This window comes from Trachinotus anak, unplaced genomic scaffold, assembly GCF_046630095.1.
Source record: "Trachinotus anak isolate AG129_WGS33_773 ecotype Australia unplaced genomic scaffold, CSIRO_AGI_Tana_v1 ptg000032l, whole genome shotgun sequence".
NCBI lineage: Eukaryota > Metazoa > Chordata > Actinopteri > Carangiformes > Carangidae > Trachinotus > Trachinotus anak.
Window position 1 is genome coordinate 7,464,141 of NW_027273883.1, and position 15,015 is coordinate 7,479,155.

Genomic DNA, 15,015 nt, shown 5'->3' on the forward strand with positions numbered 1-15,015 from the left:
GAAACTGTCGTCTGTCAGCGACAAGAAAATCTCTTACCAAAGAAGAGATCAGACTGAAAAGCTTTATATTGCACAATTTTATTATGTTTTTAAAATGAAATTAATGTAAATATATTAATACATTTTAATTGGTTGTATAAGATTTTTTTTTTTAAATAAATGTTGATCTGTAAGGGTCTTTAAATGTTCAGATTCACTGTATTTGTATTTGTTTTACTGTAAATAGATATTTCATAAAACCTGTGTTTTTTTTTTGTGGTTCTTCATTAATCCCAGATCTGTGTGCAGACTCGACTTCAGATTGGCCAGTGAAATGGTGAAAACTGAGTTTGATAAGGGTTTTATTTTTGCCATAAGAAGTGATGATTATCTTTCACACAGGGCACAGAAGAAGCCCTACATCAACAAAAGGCAGCGGAAGGCCCGGTTACTCTTTGCTAGGGATCACAAGGATTGGACCGTTGATGACTGGGCTAAGGTTCTCTTCAGTGATGAATCCAATTTTGAATTGATGCCCACTCCAGCCAACTTACTGGTTAGGAGGAAGCCTGGAGAAGCCTACAAACCAGACTGTCTTGCCCCTACAGTAAAACATGGGGGTGGATCAGTGATGATCTGGGGTTGTTTCAGTATGGGTGGCACAGGGCAAATGCAATTGTGTGAAGGGCGAATGAACCAGGTCATCAAACTCAAAATGGAGAACCACAAGCCCAAAAACAAAGCAAATTTGTTTGAATTTGTGCAACAGGAATGGGCTGCTGTGACAGCAGAACAATGTCAGAAGCTGGTGGAGAGCATGCCAAGACGCATGGCTGCAGTCATCAAAAACAATGGTTATGCAATCAAGTACTAACTCCTGTGTGTATCATGTGACTAAAAGAGGCAGAAAAGAAAACATAGAATGCTTAAAAGCTCTGTTTTTGGCAGTACAGTGCCATAGCTATTGATGCTAGAACTTAAGTGATTTTGGTTATTATCAAGAAAACATGGGAAATGGCTAGATATCAGCTCTTAAATTAAACTCTTATGAGCTATTTTTGTTGTTATCATGATATTTGTCCAAGCAAATGTACCTTTAGTTGTACCAGGAATTAAAATGAACAAGAAATTAAAGAAAACAAGGGTGGTCTAATATTTTTTTCCATGACTGTAGTTCAGACACAGAGCAATACTTCAGTCCTGTCACTAGAGGTCACCACAGACCTGCAGCTCAGAGAGGAGCTTCCTCCTGTGGGCTCATTGTGTGCACATCCTCCTAAACTTTGATTTATCAGTCAAAAAACTGTTGCTGAGTGACTCTCAGTGCTGCAAAATGGAGACAAAGAACATGTTTACAAGGTCTTTCACCTGCATTTATTTAGGTTTGTTATTCTGAGTTTACTGTGTGTGCCATCACCACTGGAAGTGATCAAACACTCATCAACCTCATATCATTTTACAGGCTTTATATCTTAAATGAATTCAAGCTCTTGCTGACTGAGAAGAAGAGTGCATTTAGGTGAGGGATCAAGGTGGAGCTGCAGAGGGAGCAGACTCAGCTGATGGAGATTCACGCCCACAGATAAATTCTTTAAATCATATGTCTGGTAATTTCCATTGAGTTGTATTGATATAAGACACAGACGGGTAAAACAAGCTGCTGCCACTGCCCCAGACAAAGTGACGAGAGACGAGGAAGTGACGTCCTCACTGATGAGATGAGACTGTCTCTCAGCATCTTATCACTTATTGTAATACATTTAAAAAGCTTTAAATCTCATCTCTGGTCATTTCCTTACAGGGAACAAGTTACAACCACTGCCCCAGTGACAGAAACATTACAATTGACAAGGAAGTGACGTCCTCACTGACGACCTGCCTCAATGAGAGGACTGAGTGCATTTTCATTTTGACCCTAAAGAGCACAGTGACATGTAAATGTAAATGCAGTGGCCTGAGGGCTGTTTGTTCATTATGTTTAAATACTGTCACTGCAGAGCAGCTTCAGTCTTTGAACATCATCATTTTAATATGTTCGTAGATGAGTACACACATGAGTATGTGAAAATGAAAATGCAAAATGGAGTACTGCATTTTCTTTTTAAATGATACTTAAATAAAGCGTCTTGTGGGAAGTGTGGTCACATGACTGCTGAGCTGAGCAGCACAGGTGGAGAGCTGGGCAGCTCACACAGGTGTCTTGAGTTTTCTTTGTTCTGTGTCCTGAGCTCATTCACCGTTTGTCCTTCAGCTGAGCTGCTCTCACCTTTGTTCCTGAGTGTGTCGAGTGAGTCGTTTATTTCATTATATTTCCTCAAGTCGTGTATTTTGTTGTTAAGTGGTACATTTAATCTCCTTGGTTTGTTCTCCCACCATTATATATTTAAAGCGATAATGTATATACTGATTTTGATTTAGAATTGTTTGTTGATTTATTCAAGATAAAGTGATAGAATTTGACCTGTATGTTCGCTTTCTTTCATTTGTAGACATGTAACCACTCACACCTGACTGACTGCAAGCAAAAGATTAAACACCTTCAAATGGAACCTGCTTGTCCTGCTTTGCTCACATTCATTCAGTCCAGTGTTTTATCCTAGAACACATACATGTGTCAGAAATCTCAATTCTATCATGGATTTTTTTTTTCAGTTTCAAGTTTATATGATAATTCTATTGAAGTCTTCTATAGGCTTTTGTAATGACCTTAATGTTTATAATTGAGTCTGTTATTTTCCTGCACCAGATGCTTTGAGGACAGACCACTATAATCATGGATTGGACTCTACAATCATAATCAGGATTGTGCATTTAAAGGAGAACCCAACCCTCTGACAGAACTCACTTTTCTTATTCCTGTGCCTCAGAACAGTTTGGTCAATATTTGTGAACATGCAGCTCTTCACTGAAGTTAGAAACCAAAGAGAGAACATTAATGTTCGATGTCGACCCGGTTTGCTCTTTAAAAGTGAACAGGGCTCTGATGCTGTGAGGCCATAAAATGTTTATATCATTTCTCGGCCCGAAATGAGATTCAAATTTCAAATTTTGTGCCCAATTTAAAGCCAAATGAGACGTGTTAGGAGGAACACAGCACAGCTCCTGTAGATTATAGGGTTAGCACGGTAACTCACTTCCCCCCAGTGGCTCAAATTAACCTCAGCTGTAGATGATGAGAACAAACCTTTGACTTTTTCAGTCGATCGTTCCAGAGTCTGTTTTTCTGCTGTTTTTGTTCATTTGCCCTCAATGTGAGTGGTTCAATTAAAGACTGATGCATTTCCTGCATTAAACATTTTCATTGATCACTGACAGATTTTAATCAGTGTTTTGATGGAAGACACAGCTGCGAACATTTCACAGTCAGTGTTGTTGTGTTGTCTCTGGAGGATTCTCTGGTTTCCAGCTTCAGGACAGTGACGTGTTTTCAAACACAGACTTCACTGTTCCTGGGGCCCAGGAATCACTGGAGACATTTCTGCCTTTTATTTATTCAAAATGAACTGTATGTTTCTGAATGTTGTGATTATTATTTACTAGTTTGTAAAACTTTGTGCACAGCTGTTGTTGGGCTTCTACCTTCACTCACCGCTGCAGTTTATCAACTTTAAACATTTCCTGGCACTCCCTGTTGTTTCTGGCCTTCATGTTTCTGCTTTAATATTTCCCGTGTGTCCATGAGACAAACCGGAAACAAACTCGTTAGACTCGGTCGAGTCTTTGCCAGAATGATGTGAGTAAAGTCAGAAATATAAACCGGGAACAAACACGCAGAAACAGCTGATCCTTGTGACAGAGGTGGAGCAGGAAGAGGAAGCCGCAGAGCCGCAGAGAGCCGCTGTTTATCCGCTGCCCTCCTGCCTGATTGGGCAGAAAACGCGCGTTTTCTTCTTTAAAAAGCAACAACAAACAAACATGAGGCAGAAACTGAGGCTTTGCTCTGTCAACAGCCTCCAGCGGATCTGCTCCTCTGCAGCACCGAAGGTAAGAGAGTTCACTTTATTCATCAGAGCCTGTTTGGTTGGAGGACGAGGCCTTTGCATCATGAGAGAAATGAACTGAAATATTGATGCTTGTTGTTTTTGTTTGCAAAGAGGGAAACTCGGCACAAATGAGACGCTGGATATACTGAACAGAGTTGTTGTAGCCGCTGAATCTCTGAAGTGATGTTATTGTTGGAGACACCAGTGGTGAGCTGATGCAGAGACGATGTGACAGAAGTTGTGCTTTTGTTAAACTCTTTGTGCAGAAAACTGTGAAACTAGGGCTGGGTGATCTGACTTTGGCATATGATCAACTTTTAATATGAATGTACAGATGCCTTCATTAAAGCTGCTATATTTAGATAGCCCTGGTTAATGTCCAGGGTTAATGCTGCTAACCTGCCCACTGCCACCTGTTAAGCAGCTAGCCTGCTAACCGCAGCTAGCCTGCTAACAACAGCTAGCCTGCTAACCGCAGCTAGCCTGCTAACCGCAGCTAGCCTGCTAACAACAGCTGGCGACAGCGGCCCTTGTTCTGCAGCCTGGTGCATTTGGCTCACAGACATATATTATATTATATTATATTATATATATTATTATATTCTTCATCTGAGCAGAACAAGAGCTAATGTCACCAGCCAATGAGACACCTGCGGTAAAGGCGGCACACAGGAGGCGGGGCAGCTGGTTAGCAGCTAGTTAGCAGCTGGTTAGCAGCGACTTCACTTTCAAATCAAAGCGCATATATATATATAAATAAACACCTCATAAATAACTGTGCTGTCCAAAAGAATACTCCATATGAGCTCAGCGGGAAATGTGATTGGTTGTGGCACAGTTTGTACATGTAAGACAACATTGTTGGGGGAAGAGCTGCTAGCTAGCTAACATCTGGAGCTGGTGTCGAAGTGGCGGAAAAAGACGTCGTTACTTCCGGTTAGGACTTTCACAATAAAATCAGTGGAAACAATGTAGATCGTTATAAAGCTCGAACGATTGACATATGACCTTTGGCCAGATCGCCCACCCCTATGCTCAAAAATTACAAGTACACATTCTGACTTTTTTTTTAAACTTAATCTGATTGGACAGCGACAATCCCACAAAGCAGAGTCCAATCAGAGAGCAGGTGGTTCCTTTACCTTCATCTCTGCCTATAACCTAAAAGGTGTAGTAGATTTTCAAGATGGAGGACAGCATGGGCTTGAAAACCTACTGCACCTTTCAGGATCTGCCATGGAGCTGAAGGCAACTGAATGACCTGCCCTCTGACTGGACTTTGTGATTGGATTGTCGTTGTCCAATCAGTAAGGTTTAAAAAAACAACAAACACAAAAAAACAACTTCTCTTTTTTTTGGCACCAGTAAATGCCACTTAAACCACAACCAAGTAATGTAAGGTTTTAAAAATCTTTCCAGGATTCCTGTTAACAGTATCTGCAGTTGGAGCTGTGTGCGGTAACCTCCTTTGAGACTGATGGGAGCTAACTTCATAACTTGCACTTGACTGAGTTTATAATGGTAAGTGAAATGAATTATTTAAAGTACAAATGTTTCTCAATATTGTTTTGTGAAAAGCTGCCTAAAATGTCTTGATTTGCCCTGCAATGGAAATTTATTTTCAGAGATGCCAGAACCCACCTCAGGCCAGGACCACATCCCGTATGGTGCCCCACAACCAGCAAAAAATGGTAAGTCATGGGCATGACTCCATCACATACCTATACCTAAACTAAAGTGATGTTCATTAATAATTCCAAATGTAGTTTGAAATCAATCTTCGTAAACCTGCAAAATCTGTATGAGAAACTCAAGTATATACATGTGAAGACATTGTGCTCGTGTAGAGGAGATTTGTATTTGTAAAAAGACTGTGTGATTTCAAAATCTGACCAAATGAACTTAGTGGTGAGGTAACACAAAGACACCGTGGAAGAACTGCTTTTGTCAATGTCTGTGTATAGATACAAAGCAGACAACTGTGTAAAACTTGGTGTTCAAAGCTCCTACACAGTATGTGACACTGAATTTACAAGCACAATTTTGACGGCATCCTTACACCTTAAAATGATTGGACAAAGACGGTCCAATCACAAAGCAGAGTCCAAATAGAGGGCAGGTGGTTCTGGTATCTTCATCTCTATCGCACATCCTGAAAGATGTGGTAGATTTTCAAGATGGACGACAGCGCTGGCTTTAAAATCTACTACACCGTTCAGGATCTGCGGCAGATGAAGGCAACAGAACCACCTGCCCTCTGAGTGGAATCTGCTTTGTGATTGGACCGTCTTTGTCCAATCGTTTTTAAAGTGGAAGGATGGAGTCAAAATTGTACTTGTAACCTCAGGGTCGTACACTGTGTAGGAATTTTGAGCATCAAGTTCTCCAGTTTGCTGCTCTCTATCTGTTCACAGATTTGGCAAAAGCACCGTCTTCCACAGTGTCTTTGCGTTACCTCACCACTGATAACAGCTGCTCAGTTTTTATTTTTCAGTTCAGTTTTTCTTTTTACAAATGCAAATCTTATTTGCACTTTTCACTGTACACTAATATGACACAACAAGCTGTACTTGGTATCAAATTAGACAAAACTAGAATTATGTTCTTAGAGGGTAATTTACAACACATTAGAACAGAACTATGTTGTAAACTAAAGGGAACTTTTTCTTTTTTTTTTTTTTTTTTTTTTACAGCTTGCATAGCTTTGGTGAGCAAAGTGATGCATCAAACAGAGATGTTACAGAGTAGCTCCTCATTACTTTGTCATTATATCACAATGAATTACTTGACAACGAATAGAGATGGCAAGTTTCAACACAAGTATTCATTTTGTGTAATCACATCCATGTTGGTTTTTTGATAAATTAGTGATGACAATTAATATACTTGTTTGTCTCTGATTGGTTGTTAAGGAACTTATTGGATGATATAATGATGAATTAATGAGGAACTACTCAGTAACAACTCTGTTTGATTTATCACTTTACTGACCAAGACTCTACAAGGTGTAAAATACCACTTTATCTACAACTTTGCCCTGCAATGGAAAGTCATTTTATTTAATACAGTACCATTGTATGTTTTCATAGGGATGCCGGAATCCAACTCGGGCCAATACCACACCTTGTCGTCCTCCACAACCAGCAAAAATGGTAAGTCATATTCATGACTCCACCCCATACCGATATAGGCTCAAATTAGGGTCCAAATGATTTTGAACTTGTGAAGTGATGTTCACAAATAATTCCAACGTTTGTAGTTGTAAATCAACCTTTGTAAACCTGTGAAATGAATCTGTAAACATTACTTCCCAAATTCGAAATCATTTGGACCCTAATTTGAGCCTATATAGGTGTCGGGGGAGTAAGTCGGGGGGAGTAAGTCGGGGGGAGTAAGTCGGGGGGAGTAAGTCGGGGGGAGTAAGTCGGGGGGAGTAAGTCGGGGGGAGTAACCTCGCGCGAGGCTGAACGAGCCCGATGGCTGGGCGCAGGGCCGCCTGGGGGTCGGGCTGTCCAGCCTCGCGCGAGGCTGAACGAGCCCGATGGCTGGGCGCAGGGCCGCCTGGGGGTCGGGCTGTCCAGCCTCGCGCGAGGCTGAACGAGCCCGATGGCTGGGCGCAGGGCCGCCTGGGGGTCGGGCTGTCCAGCCTCGCGCGAGGCTGAACGAGCCCGATGGCTGGGCGCAGGGCCGCCTGGGGGTCGGGCTGTCCAGCCTCGCGCGAGGCTGAACGAGCCCGATGGCTGGGCGCAGGGCCGCCTGGGGGTCGGGCTGTCCAGCCTCGCGCGAGGCTGAACGAGCCCGATGGCTGGGCGCAGGGCCGCCTGGGGGTCCTTCTGCCTTTCTGTTTATGATAAGGGTGTCTCGTTCGACCTCAGCGGAGACAGAGCTGTGGGTTACAGTGACATTGTGTTGGGGAGAGGCAAGCAGGTGGAAGAGAGGATCATTTCTCATCTTTGTGGAATGTGTTTTGGGACTATAAGACTGTGGCCCTGGAAAACATCTTCAGGCCACTCACTCACTGACTGTACCGCTGTTCGGTAGTGTTTGTGTGACTCCATTCATGAATGTTTATTAAACTCAAGAAAGACAGTTGACGCGTGAAGATCTTCTTATTATTGAGCAAGGTAATATAATTTGCCACCACATCAGCATGTAGTGTATTGCACACAATGTTGTGTTTTAACTTGAAATTGACATTTATAATTGTTAATCTGATGATGAATGGTTTACAAACATTCAGTGCATTATCACTGAATAGAAACACAGCCATGTCATTGCCAAAACATCTTATTTAAACACAGTACACTGATCAAAGAGAGTCTTCATGCAAACAACAGAATGGGAACTTAAAAATAAAGTAGTAAACAACTCTTAGCATCAACACTTCACATTTACAGCTCTAGTTATAATTATAATCTTCATGAACTGCATAAACTATTATTTGATTGATAAAACATTAACAAAGGACTTAAGCATTAATTATTTTTATTTTGTGGGACCTAAATTTGCCCACTGTCTCTCTAACTGACCACTCAGCATCAGCCACTGTGTTTTTCAACATATCTTCTATGTTTAAGATTTATTTCCCTGGGTTTTCTTACATGTTTCAATGTTTAGCATCATTTATTTTATAAAAGTGCAGCTGATGGCGTTATCCTCAGCAGGTCAAATTAAGATCCTTAAAGATCCTTTGTTTTTAGTTTCAGTTCAGAGTGCAGCAGTTTGTGCTTTGCAAATTGAAACTGATATTTTATTTTTGCCTTGTGAAAAAAACACTTTCTGCAACTTTTAAGTCATCAACACACAGTGAAGTGTCCATGTTGAATGAGGTTTTGACCCTGTGATTGTAAAATACTGTAAAAACCTGGACAGATGTGGTCGATGAAGTGGACAAACTCCTGTCTGCCTGAAAATCAGACAACTTCAACCAAAAGCTTGTTGAACTTATCACAGTAAAAGTTTAGTGATTCAGAAACAAATGATTCACTGTTAGTATTTCCTTTAAATTCAAATTAAACTACACCTCTTTTTCTCTCCATCCACTAATCTTCCCGCTTCTTTTTATCATTTGAAATCAAAGATGTCCGTTTCCTGTTGGTTTGAATGGTCCAGTCAAGTTAATCTAAACCTCTCTCCTCTCTTCTGCACAGGAGCCAACCACTGACCTCTGTCCATCTGTAGGAATATTATGTTCAGAACACTCAGATTTTCACTCACACCTTAGTCTTTTTTGTTTAGGAAGACTAGTAACTGAGTTAAATGACCCAGAAGTATCTAAGTAAGTATTCATGATAAGATCTGGGTGAATTTTCTAAATCAGGGGTTTTCAAAGTTTATTTACTTATCTATTTTTTGTCTTTTTTGAGGTTGTGGTTGTGTTTATTATATTTCCTTTTTTACCATTTTTTTAACGTTCCAAAACATAGGAACAACAGAGCACTTGAGTCCAACACTTCTTCAACATACACACTAATGGAAAAATCTGGAAAGGTCCAAGAATGTTCATGAAACTTGAACTGTCACTTTGTAAAAACTATGACTGAGATTCACAGGTTAAATACAACAAACAACGAAGGAACGTTTTTGAACATTTTGACTTTTGAATGGAGTTGCTACCTGAAAGTATGAATGAGCAGACTGGATTGAAAATGCATGAAAAGTTGTGGAAAAGTGGAGATTTTGAACATTGCATTCATCTTAATGGTAAAAAAAAAAGTATGAAAATACATCAAAAAACTGAAAACATCCAATAATGTCCTACTTCAGCTGAACATTTTAAAGTTTGAATGGAGTTTCTATGTCTGTAGGAGATACGAATCAAGAAATGGTGGAATAATAAAGAATTTCTGAACCTGAGAAGAACAGACAGTGGCTTTGCTTTAGCAGCAACCTAATAAGCAGACTGAAGTAGATTTGGAGCATTTCTGTAATATACTGTTGCAGAACTTTAATACCACCAAGCTCAACAGGAAGCAATAATGACAACGTTGACCCATAAAAGCAAATCTTTAAATCTTTATCTTACAGTTTTATACTCCAAGCATTTGTACATACATTCCAACATAAGTGTGTTAACATTTGGGGCAAATTAAGTAAACTATTTTCTTTGCTTTGATTTCAGACGTTCTCTATCATGCAACAACAGTCATGAGCCTGAAGGTAATAAAAGAAAAGGGGAGTCAGAAGGACCATCTTCACAAAGACAGAGAAGGGAGAACAGAAACCTGGAGCTGTAAGGACGGACGCACACGCACGCCAAATTAAAAAAAATATGTAAACTGTAACCATCCAGGTTGTATCCTGAATGTGTGAAAATGAGCCTGGCTCTCAGTCAGACACATGAGCTCCTGTAGCATTTTTTCACATGCAAGCTTGTGTCCAGAATCACTCCTCCAGCAGCGCCCAGGCCTCTTCAGCTTTCATGTAGTACTGGTTAGCCAACCTGCCTTTCATGGCCGCCATGGCGGCTTCTGCTGCCTCTGTAAACAGATCACCTGCGGGGAGGGGGGGAGGGAGGGAGGATATGAGAGGTGAGGACACAGGCTGATGTCAGTGCAGTGTATTCTGTATGGTCGTATGTTCAGCACAGTGAGGTCTGTTGAGGCAGCGTGGAGTCGAACCCGCTCTCTGTGGGTCTGCGGCGAGGTTGTAGCCTCCCACTTGGTCCATCTCTGCCTCTCTGGCCAGCAGCAGGTATCGGGGCTCATCCTGCGTCCCGTCGAACTCTCCCCCCTCGTCATAGTCCGTCATGTCGTACCAATCCTGCTTTCTGATTAATTAAAGATTAAAAAAAAGCAAGATTTCACAAATATACATTAAATATAAACAGAAACAGTAAAAATGCTTCAGCTTCAAATTCACCCTGTTCTAAAAACCCCACCAGGGGGCAGGATTATCATGACTTCACTGACCTCTCAGCTGACAGATTGACTCCTGTATCAAAGGCTCTGGCCACTATAATCATAGAAGATCTGTCACCAGCTTCAGCAGCCAGCAGAAGATACTTGAAGCCTTTCATCCTGTTTCCTGCATTATCCTGCCGGCAACACAAAAATGTCAGAATGCACGAAGTAAAGCTGCAGCTGAGGAATAAAATGCAAAATATACAATGCATGTTACCTCCAGCTCCACGTCTGGCAGTATGTGATGAGGCAGCTGCAGACAGCACTGTCCCAAGGCAACAATAGCCTCCAGCTCCCCTCTCCAGGTGGAACATGGCCGAGTCCTGATCCCACTGCTCATCCTTCTCACAGAAACCACCCGCTTCGTGGTACTGCACCATCGCCAGTTGGACCTGGAACGAGATCCCTCGTCTTAAAAACCAGCAACAGGTGGATTCAGATTCTCACAAGACAAGTTAAGACTCAGTTAAAATGATTGTTGTGCAAAAAAAAAAAAAAAGTAAAACATTTTCTGTTTTCTTACTTTTCTGAGGATCGATTGGCCAATCTTCTTCTGCATCAGAGTGTTGAGATGCTCCACTTCTCCTCTGTCAGCTGGGTAGAAACAGAGCAGAACACAGACACGAGGAGGAGAAAGTGACCATCCCTTCTTCACCCCAGTAATCAGAAAACAAATCGTGATGAAAAAAATAAAAAATAAAATCACACTTCACTCTCAGGGGTGTACCCATCCTGCACTCAGAGCTGGAGGAGTACACCCCTGTTGGTTCGACACTCAGTGAATTCAAAATCATGTAAAGCATTAGAGCAGGAGCACGCACACACACACACACACACACACAATTATTATGGCGGGAATCATGAGCAAGATGGCAGAGCTGATGAAACGGAGGTAGATGGTGTTTCGGTTTCCAAACGTCACTTTTAATTTCTCTGCACTTTTGCTTTTTCGGGTTGTTTTTGTTCACTGAACTGAACAGATAGCGGAGCGGACGCAGAAACAGCTGCAGCTCGTGAATTCAGTGGCCCAGATCTTAAATTTAAGATTCAAGCTTGATGCATTTTTTTGGGCAAAGATAAAGCTTTGTAGCAACAAAACTGCACAGCGCTGGCTGACGAGCCCCCATGCAAGTAATCACCCATTCGTTGTCAGGAGTGGCTGAATTTAGGTCTGCAGAGACTCTTGGAGGAGCTGCCATCTTCCTCTAGTGAGGGAAGACAAAGAGCAGGATGAGCTGGATTAGAAGAAAGGTGAGGAAGTTATTTGATTCTCAGAGAAGTGATGAGGGTCGAGAGGGGAGAAGACAAAGTGAGGAAAGGATGAGGATGAGTTATTTGATTATGATTGAGGTGAGGATGACGTTTGCACACTGATGCCTCTATGTTTGTTTACCCGTCTGACGCTGTCCTCATCCGACTCGGAACAATGTCTTTGGTATGGATGATGGGCCTGTGTGACGATACAACATGCATCATAGAACCGACTGTCAGTCTAAACGTCTACACTCAATGAGAAGAAGAAGAAATGTTCAGACACTAACAGCTACTCAGACGACAAAGAAGAGTGAAGTACATACAGGAACAAGAAAAGTCCAACGTGTCAGTTAAGTTCGTGTTTAAAATTAATTTGTTTAAGATAATAAAATGTCAGAATATGTGTAGAAATGTGTCTAAAAGTATAAAAAATAGAAATATTTCTACTTCTATGTAATTTAGACACATCTAAATGAGCTTTAATATATCTAAAGTATATTTTGGGACTTAATATGAATACTTGTTAACTGTGAGACATTTCATCTCTGTAAAGGTCAAGTGAGGGAGGGGGGTATGAGCCCATAATGTCAATGATTAAGGCCTTTTTCTGTCCATTTCTGACTGACTGCTAGAAAACATCTTGACTGTCCAAACCGGATCACAGGAAGGTGAAATCTTTACCCCGTCTACGTGATCATTTGGATCACCTTCACTCCTCTCGCTGGGGTACCCGCTGTCTCCGCCGCTGTCAGGTTCCTACAGACAGAAATAAGAAGAAATACATTTAAATATCAGTGCGGCAGTGACTGGTGAGCTGTCACAGTGGTTTCTAATCATGTCTAGAATATTTTAACTGTGAATGTTAACGTTTTAAATGCTTCACTGGTTGCTCCTCTCATGACTAAAAGTGATGAGCTTTGGCGAATCAACTTTAAAAATCTCTGCATGAAGATCTGAGGTTTGCAGAATCTGCAACATCTTTAAAAACATCTACATCCCATCTTTGAAAAAACAAACAAAAAAAAAAACAAACAGGTAAGATATTGAGCACACTGTGCGTTGCAGTGAAAAATGTTGCTTCTGTATTTTTAGTTGTATCCTTAAACTTTTAGCCCTGATTGGTGGGAATGTCTGACTCTACTGCTAATGATGAAAACTACTATATATAAAGGTTATTACAGAATGTAAATACAATGAATAGCTATTGCAGAAAAGCGTGGGCCATAAATATGATCAAAAATGGGGTTTGAATATAACTTTAAGTAACAGATAACGAAGGCTCCAACACATCAACAACACAGTGAAAAAAATGCCCGTTTATTTTTCAGTGGATCTTTATTCAGTGTCAATACAACTTTCCACAACTCCGTCGGACTCACCTTCAGTACCAGGTTGTTGTCTTTGTGCTAACAGGATAAGTTCAATCTTGGAGACCGGAGTGATGAAGACTGTCCACCATGGATGTGTTATAAGGACGTGGGGAGGTAGAGAGACGGTGATGAGGACGTCCAGGACGGTTCTTCCCCTCAGGGACAGAGAGGGGCAGCGGGCTGCAGCGGCTCAGGCCCCCGCTGCTGACCCGGAGGCCGCTGCGTCCAGGCCGGACTCAGTTATAGTTTAACCCGCTGACACAGTGAGGGTCATTCATCTATAAATAATGAGGCGGTGGTTGTGACTGATGACAGGTGGTGACCTGCAGTCAGGATGAGACACTGCTGCTCACACATCACAGAAACTATCACACAGAAGCTCAATGACTTAAATTAAAATACCTGAAGAAACTGTGACGGAGGAAGTGATGAAAAATCATGGCGGCGTCTTCGTGAATCCAGTTATGCGGCGAATATATCGATTAAAAACAATTACATTCCTGAAAAAAGTGTAAGAAGTGACGAATAAATGCGACAAAAAAAATCACAAAATGAATGAACTTGGTTTGTGTAGAAGAAAACTCACCTTTGTTTGTTTATTCACTTTTCACACTAACTTGTTCTCGTCCTGACGGCGCTAGCAGTAACCTAGCAACCACGCTCGTTCCCGAGACACAGCACGAGTGCGCGTACACAGTGGTGACGTCACTCAGAGAAAAAAGACTTTTCTGAGCTTTGAAAAACTTTTACACAGATTAAAACCCCATGGCTTAAAAATGTAGAATAGAAAGATTGATATTGGGCTGTGTGCACAGCTGGAGGTGTCCTGTTAACAGTTTTACAGGCCTCTCTTTCACCGACTCCGTTTGTGTTATTCATTGGTTGCTTTCCGTTTCCTCACCTGGCAAGGGTGTAATGAAATATTAATGTTTATAGCTACATCTGCAGCCTAAAGATGTTCTTGAATAGTTTTATCATGTGTTGTTGTTATCGTCATACGTTTTACACCTGCTCTTCCTCCTTTTAAAATGTTATGCAGTAACATTTACATTGTACCTTTTTAACTGATATACTCTGTGCTTGTATATGAGTACTACACAAGTAATTTTACCTGCACTTGAGTAGAGTTTATTTTTACAATTTTCCAGTACTCCTCCCCCCCTTGACCACATTTCAAGGGGAAATATTATATGTTTGACTCCACTACATGTTTTAAGGTGTAGTTTCTAATTACTGGTTTTGTAGTGTTGTAGATTTGAAAACATGTTTTTTATAAATGTTTATTAGAAATCAAAAATTGAAATCACTCTACAGAAGAAGTCAGACTGTTTGCCTCCCTACTGTGGTCAGGTGCACCCTCTTTGTTTTAATTATCCATCAAGTGTATAAAGAGCTTTATTCCACTTGTGTCAAGTTGAATTCATTGGACACTGGACAGTGGATGAGGGAGCATCCTTGAGTAAGTCCAGTTATCTTGCATGGTAGCTCACTGCCATCGGTGTACGGATGGAATTCACGCTGTTATTT

The 15,015-nt window shown here is 41.2% G+C and overlaps 1 protein-coding gene and 1 long non-coding RNA gene across 4 annotated transcripts; one reads left to right on the forward strand and one right to left on the reverse strand.

The window, feature by feature from the left end:
• The first annotated feature begins 3,512 nt into the window (after positions 1-3,512).
• Positions 3,513-7,995, forward strand: LOC139613704 (uncharacterized). The gene is made up of 5 exons (XR_011686809.1): positions 3,513-3,963; positions 5,382-5,483; positions 5,588-5,653; positions 7,052-7,114; positions 7,818-7,995. It is a non-coding gene; the product is annotated as an uncharacterized lncRNA (long non-coding RNA).
• Positions 7,996-8,017: 22 nt separating this feature from the next.
• LOC139613703 (eukaryotic elongation factor 2 kinase-like) lies at positions 8,018-14,140 on the reverse strand. Of its 3 annotated transcripts, XM_071470527.1 has the most exons (10): positions 13,498-14,140; positions 12,800-12,874; positions 12,258-12,314; positions 12,004-12,069; positions 11,388-11,458; positions 11,082-11,256; positions 10,874-10,998; positions 10,583-10,731; positions 10,207-10,456; positions 8,018-8,282 (listed from the first exon to the last, which is right to left on the reverse strand). In XM_071470527.1, exons 6-9 carry the CDS (start codon positions 11,202-11,204, stop codon positions 10,347-10,349), a joined length of 507 nt encoding a protein of 168 aa, XP_071326628.1. In that variant the 5' UTR covers positions 11,205-11,256; positions 11,388-11,458; positions 12,004-12,069; positions 12,258-12,314; positions 12,800-12,874; positions 13,498-14,140; the 3' UTR covers positions 8,018-8,282; positions 10,207-10,346. The 3 variants fall into 3 exon arrangements, with proteins under 3 accessions (XP_071326628.1, XP_071326629.1, XP_071326627.1); XM_071470528.1 differs by lacking the exon at positions 12,004-12,069 and having other exon boundaries at positions 13,507-14,140; XM_071470526.1 differs by lacking the exon at positions 12,004-12,069.
• Between the last annotated feature and the right edge of the window lie 875 nt (positions 14,141-15,015).

Excerpts from the sequence above, each read along its gene's own strand:
- LOC139613703 (XM_071470528.1), bottom strand. The coding sequence starts at position 11,204 with ATGAGCAGTGGGATCAGGACTCGGCCATGTTCCACCTGGAGAGGGGAG. Across the intron at positions 10,732-10,873 it reads GTCAATCTGTCAGCTGAGAG|AAAGCAGGATTGGTACGACA; the intron begins GTCAGTGAAGTC and ends TTAATTAATCAG. Across the intron at positions 10,457-10,582 it reads CGCAGACCCACAGAGAGCGG|GTGATCTGTTTACAGAGGCA; the intron begins GTTCGACTCCAC and ends CCCTCCCCGCAG.